Source organism: Pongo abelii, chromosome 21 (assembly GCF_028885655.2).
Source record: "Pongo abelii isolate AG06213 chromosome 21, NHGRI_mPonAbe1-v2.0_pri, whole genome shotgun sequence".
In the NCBI taxonomy this organism is placed as follows: domain Eukaryota; kingdom Metazoa; phylum Chordata; class Mammalia; order Primates; family Hominidae; genus Pongo; species Pongo abelii.
Window position 1 is genome coordinate 53,946,384 of NC_072006.2, and position 13,336 is coordinate 53,959,719.

General features: G+C 45.3%; 1 protein-coding gene across 1 annotated transcript in view; it reads right to left on the reverse strand.

Moving 5' to 3' along the window:
• Nucleotides 1-6,278: 6,278 nt before the first annotated feature.
• Nucleotides 6,279-13,336, reverse strand: part of B4GALT5 (beta-1,4-galactosyltransferase 5) — an 81,399-nt gene continuing 74,341 nt past the window's right edge. The window contains exons 7-9 of the mRNA XM_024238908.3: nt 12,974-13,096; nt 10,638-10,739; nt 6,279-9,778 (exon numbers count right to left, since the gene is read on the reverse strand). Of these exons, the coding sequence (XP_024094676.1) occupies nt 9,631-9,778; nt 10,638-10,739; nt 12,974-13,096 (373 nt within the window). The 3' untranslated portion in view covers nt 6,279-9,630. The remainder of the gene's footprint in view (nt 9,779-10,637; nt 10,740-12,973; nt 13,097-13,336) is intronic.

The window sequence follows — 13,336 nt, forward strand, 5'->3', positions numbered from 1 at the left end:
GTTGAGGGCTCAGTCCCCAAGACTGTCCCCTCCTTCCCACCAGTCACAAGTCCAGGCTTCCAGAACTTCTGACCAATCAGCTCCAAACCCGCTCTTTGGGTTTAATTTATTTGCTAAAGCAGCTCACAGAACTCAGGCAAACTTACTTTCACGTCTACCGGTTTATGACAAAGGTTCTTTTAAAGGATGCAGATAAACAGCCAGATAAGACACACACAGTGAGGCCTGGAAGGGTCCTGAGCCTGTCCCCATAGGGTTGGAGCATGCCACCTTCCCAGCATGTGGATGACGAGTTCTTGTTCACCTTCTTACAAACCTCCGTGTGTTCAGCTATCTGGAAGCTCTCTGAGCCTCGTCCTCTTGGCCTTTTTTTTTTGAGACACGGTCTTGCTCTGTCACCCAGGCTGGAGTGCAGTGGTGCGATCTCAGCTCACTGCAACCTCTGCCTCAAGGGTTCAAGCGATTCTCCTGCCTCAGCCTCCTGAGTGAGCTGAGATTACAGGCGTGTGCCACCACGTACAGCTAATGTTTGTGTTTTTAGTAGAGAAGGGGTTTCCCCATGTTGGTCAGGCTGGTCTCGAACTCCTGACCTCAAATGATCCACCTGCTTCAGCCTCCCAAAGTGCTGTCTCTCCATCTGACTGCAAGGAAATGAAGTTGCAGGGAAGTGAAGTGACTTCCCCAGGCCATGGAGTTGTTGGCTGTAGAAGTGCAACCAGCAGAGCATCTCTCCTGGGCCCTGCTCTTCCTAGAATTCACAGTGGAAGATGTATACCCTACTCCCACCTATTCCTTACCTCCAAGCCTCCCTACATAGCAGAGACCTCTCTCGTACATGACTGCCACCCACCATTGTCCTAGAAAGAAGTCAAACAGTGGCATCTGTCAGTCCCACATCTAGTCGTAGCAGGGTGCTGAGTGGGGCGGGCGTGGTGGCAGAGAAAAGGTGTGTCTTGGAGCAGTGAGAAAAGGACTCAGGGCTGTGCTTCCTCAAGGAGTTTCATGGCATGTAGCCTGCCTGGAAGGTTTTCTGCCAGCATCTAGCAGGATGCATTTCACAAGCAGCATAAATCCTCCTTAACTGTTTTCCCTTACAGCTAGTTTGCATGTGATGGTAAATCTGAATTGTTACTCAGTTATTGTGTTTATTAAGAACAGCCCACCTGCAAGGTACTGTGACATTGAGGGTACCAGGTTAGGAAGAAACTAGCATTTTTTTTTTTTTTTTTAGATGGAGTCTCGCTCTTGTTGCCCAGGCTGGAGTGCAATGGCGCTATCTCAGCTCACTGCAACCTTCACCTCCCGGGTTCAAGTGATTCTCCTGCCTCAGCCTCCCAAGTAGCTGGGATTACAGGCACCTGCCACCATGCCTGGCAATTTTTTTGTGTATTTTTAGTAGAGACGTGGTTTGTCCATGTTGGCCAGGCTGGTCTCGAACTCCTGACCTCAGGTGATCCGTCCAAAGTGCTGGGATTACAGGCGTGAGCCACAGCGCCTGACCTCAGCAAAAGAATTTGGCAAGTCTAGAGGTAAAGCTTAATACTGTAAAGATGCTAAAGATGCTGTCTTCCCAGATCATTAATTTAGTGCAATGTCAGTCATGATCCTAAATAGATTTTAAAAAGCAATTTTTTAAAAATATAGAGACAGGGTCTCTTTGTTGCCCAGGCTGGTCTCAAACTCCTGGCTTCAAGTGATCCTCCTGCTTTGGCCTCCAAAGTACTGGGATTACAGGCATGAGCCACCATGCCTGGCCCTTAAATAGATTTTTAAATATAACTTGACAAAATAAATCTCACTGGATTGAGAAAATACATAAACATAGCCAAGAAAAACAATTTTTTTGAGTCAGAGTCTCATTCTGTGTCACCTAGGCTGGAGTGCAATGGTGCGATCATGGCTCACTCTAGCCTCACTCTCCTGGACTCAAGTGATCCTCCAGCCTCAGCCTCCCCAGTAGCTGGGACTACAGGCACACACCACTGCACCTGGCTAATTTTTTCTTAAATTTTTATAGAGACAGGGTTTCACTATGTTGCCCAGGCTGGTCTTGAACTCCTGGCCTCAAGTGACCCTCCTGCCTCAGCCTCCTAAAGTGCTGGGATTACAGCCATGAGCCACTATGCCTGGCTGAAAATTTTGATGAGAATTGGGTTGTGTAAGTATGTTCACCCTGACAAAAGAGCTGTTTGCTTCAGATTTATGGACTTTTCTGTATGTATATTACACTTCTATAAAAGTTTACAAAATTTGGGGGAGGATATAGAAAGTAGAGATAAACTTGTCTTATAAAAACATACTATAGGGCTATCATAATTAAAACTGTAAGGCATAATAAGACAAATAGCTCAATGAAATGGAAGAATCTTGCTACAGAATTTAATGTGTAAGACATGGGGAAATTATTGATTGTTCAATAAATACTGTTGAGACAATTAGCAATCCATTTGGAAAAAATCAATTATAGACCGCCCCTCCTGACCATATCATACACAAAATCCCCTTTAATTCCAGGGGATTAAAGACATAAATAGCATGATCATTCACTGATGGTAGAAGGCTTAATTCATACTGCCTTTTTGTAGGAAAATTTGGTAGGCTCCTTCAACATTTAAAATGTGCAGGTGGGGTGTGATGGCTGACGCCTGTAATCCCAACACTTTGGGAGGACGAGGCGGGTGGATCACTTGATCCCAGGAATTTGAGACCAGTGTGGGTAACATAGTAAGACCCTGTCTCTACAAAAAATTAATTAGCCAGGTGTGGTGTGTGTGCCTGTGGTCTCAGCTACTCAGGAAGCTGAGCTGGGAAGATAGCTTGAGCCCGGGAGGTCGAGGCTGCAGTGACCCATGATCGCACCACTGCACTCCAGCCTGGGGTGACAGAGTGAGACCTTATATCATAAACAAATAAATATATGTATGTATTTGTGTGTGCATATGTGCATATATATATATATATGTGTGTGTGTGTGTGTGTGTGTGTGGATCCCTTGCTCCAACAATTGCATTTCTTGGACTCTCTCAAGTTGGCCTACACATATATGTGCACATGGATTGATGTGCATCTGTGTTCACTGTGGTGCATATAACGTGATAGTGGAAAACTGGAAACTACCTCCATGTCCATTAGGAGGGGAATGGCTAAATTACATACATCCACACAAGAGATTACCATGTGCCACAATTCAAATAATAAGATAGGTTCAGTCATTCATGCAACAAATATTTATTGAGCAACTACTATGTGTTAAGATCAGTTCTTAGCACTGGGGATAGAGCAGAAAACAAAACAGTCTCTGCCTTCATGGGGATTATATTTTAGTGGGGTTGACAGCCAATGAACAAAGAACAATAAAAATATAGTACGATTCAGAGTGAGAATATTGTGAATCAATAAAACAGGGTAAGGGGGGACAGGGACAGGGGGGTGGCATTTCAGACTGGGTGCTCATCAAATCTTCTCCAAGGAGGTAACATCTGGGCTTTATTTGAGGGAGCTCTTCATTCACGGAAAAGAGGTCTCCAGAAACATTAAGAAAAAAAAACAGAAGTAATTATGGGACAACTTATGGTTTTTAAACTATGCCTTTGTTTTCCTAAGTATGCATATAGGTATACAGGTATAGATCTGGACATCAGTCAATGGCTGGACATGGTGGCTCACACCTGGAATCCCAGCACTTTGGGAGGCCAAGGCAAAAGGACAGCTGGAGCCCAGGAGTTCGAGACCAATCTGGGCAACATGGTGAAACCCCATCTCTACAAGAATTACAAAAATTATAAAAATTAGCTGAGCATGGTGGTGTGGGCTTGTAGTCCCAGCTACTTAGGAGGCTGAGGCGGGAGGATCACTTGAGCCCAGGAGGTTGAGGCTGTGGTGAGCTACAGTCGTGCCACTGTACTCCAGCCTGGGTGACAGAGACTCCGTCTCAAAAAACTAAAAAATGTAGACATCAGTCAAACTATTAAAGGAGTGGTTTAACACTTATTTTCCAGCAAGCACATATTCACATGTTACTTTTAGAATAGACTTTTCAACTCTGTGAACAAAAGCTATTTAGAGCACATATGCGAAGAGCTGGGTCAGCAGAAGCAGCTTAGGGGTTAAGAGCATCTTCCCTGGGGCAAAAATGTCCCCAGGGGCTCAGCTGCTAGCTTTGTGACCTCAGGCAAGCTGTGGCTTCAGTTTGTCTAGAGTAGCTGTTCCATTTGGGTTTGTACCTAGAGGGAGGAGGCCAGGGGTGCTGCTGAACACCCAACAATGAGCAGGACAGCTCCCCCATTTGTCAAGAGCAATGTGGAGAAGCCGTGCTCTAGAACAAGAGGCAGTGTCCGCCTCTCAAGAGTTGAGGACTCACGGTGTGCAATGCACTTAGCATGGGCCCTGACACATAGCAAGTACTTAATAAATAAGAACTATTTTTATTACTGGACTTCCCTGAAAACTAAAAAAAAAAAAATAATGTTGAGTGTGGAGGACGTGGTAGTGCCAGGAATCAGTTCTGCTGAATCCCAATTCCAGCAGCTGGCTGGAAAGGATCTCTGACCTCCACAGCAATAACGGTCTTCACAGGGTGTGTGTCTGCCAATGGGATGGCCTATACAGAGCTCCTCATTCCTCCTGTTTGGTTTTTCTGGTTTGAATCTCATCTCCCGCCAGTAGTTCAGGGACATTCCCACCAGATCACCTGGTCTCTTGTACATATTCAGCTGTCCTCTCTCAGACATTCCCTGTGGTTCAGAAGAAACACACTGAAGCTTCTCTTGTGGGAAAACCAAAACCCAAACCCACCTCACCCCCCACCCCCAGCTTCTCACGCTTCCTGTGGCCTTGACCTCCTCTTTCCACCCCTTCCCAGGAAATCCAAGAGACGCCCACTCTGCTGCTATCTCCTCCTTCCACCCCATCAGGTCAGCAAAACGGCTCCTGCCACATTTCCAACACCTGGCCACTGCCAAGTCACTGCTTCTCCCTCTTCCTCTTGTATCGCTTCTCTGCTGCCTTCAGCACTGCTGACCACTCTCCCTCTTGGCCTGCTCGTCCTCCCATCCCTCCTCCTGCTCACTCATCCTCATTTTCTCAACCAGGTTCTCAGAGGCTGGGCCAAGGCTGCTGCCTTCTCTCACTCTATGTTTCCTGTTCTCAATCCCCCAGCAATCTCACCCACTGCTGGGTCCTTACTAACCTCTTCCACCCAAAGACTCCCCAGTCCACCTGTAGCCCCCACCCTGCTGTCTCTGCCAGGTTGTCTCAAAACTCCCTGAACTCAGCAGTCACAACTGATCTCGTATCTATCCTGCCAATCTGGTCTGACTCTAGTGCCCCCATCTCAGGGAATGGCACTGTTACCTGTGCAAGTGGGAAGCCAGCAGCTTAGGTGGAGTCCTCCATCCCAATCACCCCTGGCAGGTCCTGGGAGTACGACCTCAGCATCTCCCAGTCTCCCCTCCTCCATCGTCCCTGCACCCATCTCACTCGCCCCTGCTTCTCTTCTGCTTCTGTACCATCGCCCATTCTCCCTGCAGCCAGAGCCGTCTCTCAAAGTTGCTATGGAATCCAAATCACACCACACAGCCCTGCTGCTGAAAACTCTTGAATCCATTCTCTAAGGATGAAATGCAAACTCCTCCCCCTGTGCGCCCCCCTGCCCCCTCTTACTCCAGCCACGCTGGCTTCCTCCCTGCCCTGCAGCTGTGTGCCCCACGCTCCTCGTCTCCCCCTAGCTCACTTGCTTCCACCATCCCTACATTCCAACCTGGAATGCCCACTCTACCATGCGCTCATCACCTGATCCTGTCTTATTTTCTCTATTATTATGTCCCCAGCATCTGACACTATTAATACTGTGAGTGGCAAACATTCAACACATAGAAGCCATGATGACAATCTCTGAGAAGAATCTGGCATATAAACCCTACAGTGATCCCAGAGAACCTTCTGGAATCAAACTCTATCAACACTCACCACCCCCTTCACCCCTAAGTCCCGTCACCCAAGTGTCTTATGCAACTTTCTTGGTACCACCTGGGTGATTCTTGAAAGAAAACTCAAGTGTGGGCATGCCTGGGCAGCACAGTGGCGGACTGCTTCTGTTACATTGTGTAGCTTTTTACTCAGCCCGTTCACTTGCAGCAGGGGTCGGGCAGTATTTACCCCAGCAAGACCCAGAGCTCAGCTGAGCTGCCTGAAGTTGAACTCTTGTAGGAAAGGAAAGGAAAAAGGAAAGACCCCCAAGAACCCAAACTGTCCTAGACAAAGAGAAACGACCACCAAGGTTTGGTTCTTGAATATGTATTTTTTACTGAAAAAATCATTCATAAATTAACATACAAAAATGTACAAACACATGAGTAAATAATGTAATGACAAAGGACTATTTTTGTGAAAAGTGTTTTTTAAAACATCTTTAGATTTCAGTGCAAAAATGTACCCCTGGCACCTCTTAAAACGTAAGAGCAAGCTCAAAAACACGTAGTGATGGAAATAAGCTAGCTACGCTCAATGCCATCGTCAATGGTGAGTGGATACAATCAATCCACGTGGCTCCTGCTCAGCTATTAATGTCTGTGGTAGAGCATCTCTGACAAGAGGACCTATTATGTCAAAATGAGTATTCTTGCAAATACCCCCCCACCCCCCAAAACAGCATGAACAAACGGGGACACCTTTCCCTGCACACAGCAATAAAAGACAAGATTAAGGGGCCACCCATCAGTAGCCTTGAAGATTTTCAGCTACCAATATATGCACAAGGTCACATTTGGTTCCTGCTGTTTTTTTTTTTTTTAACATGACAATTTCACGCTATTAACAGCACACGGGCCTGGCTGTACATTTTTAACTATGACATTTCCCATATGATATTCGAGGCCTGGTGGACGCATGACTGACAGTGCACATCCAGAGATTCCACACTCATCAGACACAGACATGACCGCAAGGGTATCAAAGTGACCCCACTTTAAGCAGTGAAAAGAGACCTTTCCTTTTGTTCTCAAATCAGCATTTTCTTGAGTCAGGTGTTAGCCTTTTGCCAACAGTGTGTACTTGATGGTAATTATGGTAACGTAGAGCTTCAAACAAGATTGCCTTACAACACTGCCGCATACACACACGGCACCCATGACTCAGAATCAGTCTGTCCTGGCAAATCCTTCCAAATGACATCAAAGTGTTGTCACATTGAAAGCAACTCACAGCCTTCAGTGAGGAAAGGGGAGAGGAGAATGAGAAGGGGAGGCAGGGACAAAGGCCCGGTAGGGGTAGGGGTTGCAGGGTGGAGGGGGGTCTTTATTGCTATATGCACCGTAAAACAAAGGAAAATCAAATGAACTTCTGTGTGTAATGTTCCCTTGTGAAGGTATTTTAAAGCATGAAATGCTTAAGTCTTAAAAAACATACGCTATAGCTTACCAGCATTTTCAAGGGCAGGAGCCTGCTCTCTCATGTGAGCCGATAAGAGCTTTGCAATGCAATTTATTTTCTAAATACCACTCTGTTCTTCAAAAGAACAAAAACACAAAAAAAAACAAGGCCTGGCCAATCACTCCCACAGTTTGTGGGGATCATATGTCCACAGAACCATCACATGCAACGAAAAAAGCCCTAACCCACACACATACACACACACACACACACACACCCCTACACACACCCATGTAAACCATGAAAATCAAGGAAGTTGAAGGCAAACAAGGCAATTAAAAAAAAATACGAAGTACTCTTCAGGAAGTACTCCTCATCACAATATATAAATATGTTTTATGGAAAACAAGGGCGGGGGGAGGAAAACTGGCATTTTCCAGAATTCTGCAGAAGCCGACAGAGACTACAATTTGAGGGCTTTGGTTTGGGGAAAAACAAAGAGGCACAAATTCAAATACAATTTAAAATATGACTTCAAGGCTGGGCGCAATGGCTCACACCCGCCCATAATCCCAGCACTTTGGAAAGTCAAGGTGGGCGGATTGCTTGAGTCCAGGAGTTCGAGACCAGCCTGGGCAACATGGGAGAAACCCCGTCTCTACTAAAAATACAAAAAATTAGCCAGATGTGGTGGTGTGCACCTCTAGTCCCAGCTACTCGGGAGGCTGAGGTGGGAAAATGGCTTGAGCCTGGGAGATGGAGGCTGCAGTGAGCTGTGATCGTGCCACTGCACTCCAGCTTAGGCGACAGAGCCAGACCCTGTCTTAAAAAACAAAACAAAAGAGAATATGACTTCAAAATGCAGGTGGGGGTGTAAGCAGTGCACCTGGACTCTTGCTTGTCTGGAGCTTTGTTAGTCTAATTTCAAAGCTTCAATTGGGTCTTACCTGGATCCCAGCTGCCCCACAGCATACAAGTGTCACCAGCTCCCTGGCTCCTGGCTCCCTATTCGAGTGCTCCTTGGTTCTATGTATCAGTTACTAATGTTGACAAAGAATCTTTCCAGAAACCAAAAAGGGACGCAGAGGAATCACTGAAGCCAGCTGGTAATGTAGGCACATTGTTCAGAAACTGTGGCCAAGTTCCACAAGAGAAAAAGTAAGAGGGGGAGGGATTCCCATACACACCCCCGCCCCCCACCCCCTGCCCCACCATGCTGATGAAAAGACAGAAAACGAAGCCTGGAGAGCCAGAGATGTGTGTGCAGCGAGCCCCGGAGGGCCTGCTTTGGGCAGGAAGCAGCCTGCTCTAACAGCAGCCTCCTGCTTAGCGGAGAGTGGGATGAGCACGTGCATGGCTGACAGGGAAGAGTGAATGCAGAGCAGAAGTCAAGGGCAAGACTCGTGGGGGAGGAAGAAAGGGGCAGAAGCCAGCTCCCAGCAATAAAGGTCGGGTTATTTTGTTCTTTTGTGACATGCCCTACATCCACTCCCTCCCCAAAGTGACAGCAATTCGGGAGATGACACTCTTCAACTGCATTTTAACTGAGTTTCTGCTCTTGCCAACCAAGTAAGTGGCCTAATATATAAATCCTCGATTTGAATTGGAGCCAGCTAGAAAATTAAATTTTAAAAAGGCATTTTACATGGCTTATTTACAATTATACTTCTTCAAGAAGTGATTGTTATATATTTATGTCTATTTATCTTTCCCAAACACCCTCCCCTCCACCCTCAATCCCCACCCAAAGAAGGTAATTTTTTTAAAAAATGAAACGAAAGAGAACACCAGAGATATAGAAGAATGGTGTGGAGTTTCATTTGCTCTTCCTAAAACGCAGCTGCCCTGTGGTGGGTTTGCCTCTGCTCTGAAGGCCAAGAGGCTCCAAGGTCATGTGTAGGGACAGGCTCCACGGCAGGACCACGGCAGATCACAGTTCATCACGGGTTCTGGAGACTGTGGCTAAGACAAGATGTGGGGTAGGAGACGGGGAGAGAGCAGCAGGACAGACGTCTGTCTTGTGAAAACAGAAAGCCAGTGCTGACGAAGGAAGTCCCCAAGCTCACTCCCTCAGTCCCAGCGGCTGATCCAGTGAAGGCGTTTGTGCGTGTGCTGTCACATTTTCCCCCTGAACCCTGTGATCCTTCATGAGACACGGTATTTCTGTTCTCTTGCTGTGTAGACCCTCCCCCCTCCAAAAAAAAATCTCATCGGACTGCTTTCTTGGTGGCGGTGGGTAAAGCAAACGTACATTCTCTCCTCTCAGTACTCGTTCACCTGAGCCAGCTCGGGTGTCAGGTTGACAGTTATGTTTTTATACAAGGCGTCGTATGTGATGTTTGCAAAGTAGTTCAGGTTGTTGAGGCCATCCAGCCCTTGCCGTTCTTTTGACTTCCTCAGCAGAGCATACCTGTTTAGGGAGGGAACAGAGAAGAGGTGGCTCTGAGTAAGGATCCACGCCTCTGCAGTCAGAGGATGGAGCAGGGTGTCCCATAGCAGAGGACGCAACCCATGGCAGCACTTCCGCAGCACAAGGCGGGCACATGGCCATTCTGCTATGCCAGGCTGAGTGCTGTGGTCAGAAACACCTCCTGTGTTTCATGCCAGGTGCTTCACTTAATTATTTCATTTAATGCTCACCCCAGCCCCTGCTAGCAAATGAGGAAACCAAAGCTTAGTAATGTGAGGTAACTTGCCCAAGGTCAGAGACTGGGGAAGTGGGAGGTGAAGTATTAAAAATACAACAGATGAGAAAGTTCATACTCTGTATTCAGTGCCATTTTACTCCCATGAAAACAGAATTTCAGCAATTAGAATCGGTTGTCTAGAGTACAGTCTTCTCCACAGTTTAGAAAAGACACACACACACACACACACACAAAGAAAGAAAAGATAACACAGCAACTGCAGCCACCCAGACAGAAGCTCAGGACACCATTCGGAACAGGAGCCTGCAGAAAGGGCGCCACTGCTCTGTCACCTCAGGGACCTTCATCCAAGCCGTTTCTTCCCAAATTCCCCAAAGGCTACTGGGGAGACCACAATGCTGAAGACATAGGACAAGTGAATTCCTTACTATTGAAATGTTCACCAACGGTCTGATCCCCACACCGGTCTGCCTCAGAGTTAGAATACATGCAACAGCTGTCAAACAGCTGTCAGAACAGGGCCTCGGGGTGGGGAGGAGAAGGGGTTGTAATATGCTCTAAGACATCCGGACATGAAAGTATAGGGGATACTTCCAAGAGACAGAGAGAAATTGCACCAACCTTCCAAGAAACTGGACTTCTCCTCGATGGTGATGAGGAATGGACTTGTACTTTCCTGTGTCACCCTCTGGCCGGCTCACAGAATAGCCTGCATTCTGTACTCTGTCCAAGACCAAGAGAACGGGCTTTTAGATACAACGGTAATAGCCCAGCAGTGACCAAAGCCTACAAGACATGTTACAAGCTTACCCTGGAAATCACACACAGCAAAAGCTCTCACCCGCTCAACTGACTCGCTGTGTCATTTCTTAAAAACTGAGTTAGAACTCAATTTTAACTGAATTAAACTTTTCATGTGAATGGAAAAAACAGGCTGGGCTCGGTGGCTCACGCCTGTAATCCCAGCACTTTGGGAGGCCAAGGTGGGAAGATCATTTGAGGTCAGGAGTTCGAGACCAGCCTGGCCAACATGGTGAAACCCCATGTCTACTTAAAAAAAAAAAAATTAGCCAGGCGTGGTGGCGCAGGTCTGTAATCCCAGCTACTCAGGAGGCTGAGACAGGAGAATCACTTGAACCCGGGAGGCAAAGGTTGCAGTGAGCCGAGATCACACCAGCCTGGGTGACAAAAAGAAAATCCGTCTCAAAAAAGAAAAGAAAAGTACAGAAAGAAATAGCTACTTCCAGGGAATAAAATAGAATCAAAATGGGGATTAACACTTAGATACTTGCATCATCTAATTTTTTTTTTTTTTTTTAAGACACAGGGTCCATTGTGTTGCCCAGGCTGGAGTGCAGTGAGGTGATCATGGTTCAGTGCAGCCTCAACCTCCCAGGCTCAAGTAGTCCTCCCATCTCAGCCTCCTGAGTAGCTGGGACTACAGGCGTGTGCCACCACAACCGGCTAACTTTTTAAATTTTTTGTAGAGACAAGGTCTCACTGTGCCCAGGCTGGTCTTGAACTCCTGGGCTCAAGTGATCCTCAAGCCTAGGCCTTGCAAAGAGCTGGGATTACAGGTGTGAGCCACGGTGCTCAGCCTATCATTTGAATTTTTATCAGCAAAATAGTACTTGTAATTAACAACACATACTTTTCAAAAGCCAAGCTACAAAGTAAACAGATACCAGGTAGTATTTTGCATTTGTTCCTTACGAGGTTACTATTTACTTACTCCATAAAAATATTACTTTATTCCACTCACACACAGGATTGTTCACCCAAGTTTGTACAGTACAAGCCTTATGTGATGGCGCAGCTAAATCTATGTAGACATATCACTAATATTCCACCCTTCAGTTTGGAGTGGTTCCAATGAAATGGACATTTAGTATGCAGAACGCTGGTGAAGTGAAAAGTTTTGTTAGAACCTTTAGCAGGAGGGGCACTTAGTTATAATATGCCTTAAAAACCCTATTTGCATCCATTAAAGGACAGAGCTTAAAAAAAAAAAGAGCCTTAAAATGACTACATTCGCTTATAGGAATTTTTCCTAAATAGGAATAATAGGCAAAAGAATTATCTACTATAACACACTCTAAATAGTGGAAAATGGAAAAGATTCTAAATATACAACAGGAAATAGTTACATAAATTACAGTACATCTATATAACCGAATTAAATGGAGCCACTTAAGATCCTGTTTAGAGTATTTAATGTTGATATAACAAAAACAGTAACACCTATTGAGAGTTTATCACATATCAGATATGCCAGAACTCCATACACATTACATCATTTAATCCTCACAATCCTGAGATTTGTGATTTTAAAAAATGATACACAGAGATTTTAAATTACTGTTCACTTGCACTTTTTAAACACAAAATAAACTCAATGAAATGGTAACATGTTACTTATTGTTGTGGGTAATTTATTTTTATACTCATTTGTATTTTATAATGAACATATTATTTATTAGAAGAAAAAATTGCTAAATTATAATTTGTTGATTTTTGCATGTCAAAGGAGAAAAATTAAAATAGCTGCTTTGTTGGCATATACAGTTTGTTTCTTAAGATATTAAGATATTTTTAAATTAAAATTTAAGATACTTTCTAAAAACTTGTACGTGTGTGTGGTGGGTGTGTGTGTGTGTGTGTATTTTTTAAGACAGGTCTCACTCTGTCACCCAAGCTAGAGTGCAGTGGCACAGCTCTCTGTGGCCTCGAACTCCCGGGCTCAAGTAATCCTCCCACCTCGGCCTCCCAAAGTGCTGGGATTACAGGTGTGAGCCATCACAGCTGGTCAATTTCATTTTTTTTCTTAACCTTTTAAACTGTAGCTACTAGAACATGTTAAATTACACACATGGCTTACATTATATTCCTATTGGATAGTATTGGTCTGCAGTCTAAGGTAGCATTTCTAGAAGACACCAAAAGAACGGCAGAGGTACCTGTTCCAGAGGTCGTCATCTTCTCCACCCCAACCCCAGAAAGCATTAGGAAAGCCATTGATTTTCCGAAATTGTTCCACTGTTAAGCCACTCACTCCGCCAAAGAACTCGGTATAAGGAAGCCTAGGAGGAGATGTGGGACATCAATCATCTGTGTGTTACAGGGTAATTGTTTTCCCTAGAAGGTTCTCATTTGAGGACTAAAAACAGTGCTCTCTGTGCTCCTGACCTGAACCATATGAACTTGCTTCCTCATGCTGACATGTATCAAATTAGCAAAATTAATTTTTGCAAACTGATTTTTAATAGCTTTAGTGAGATATAATTGACATACCCATACACAATTTGCCCATTTAGAGTATA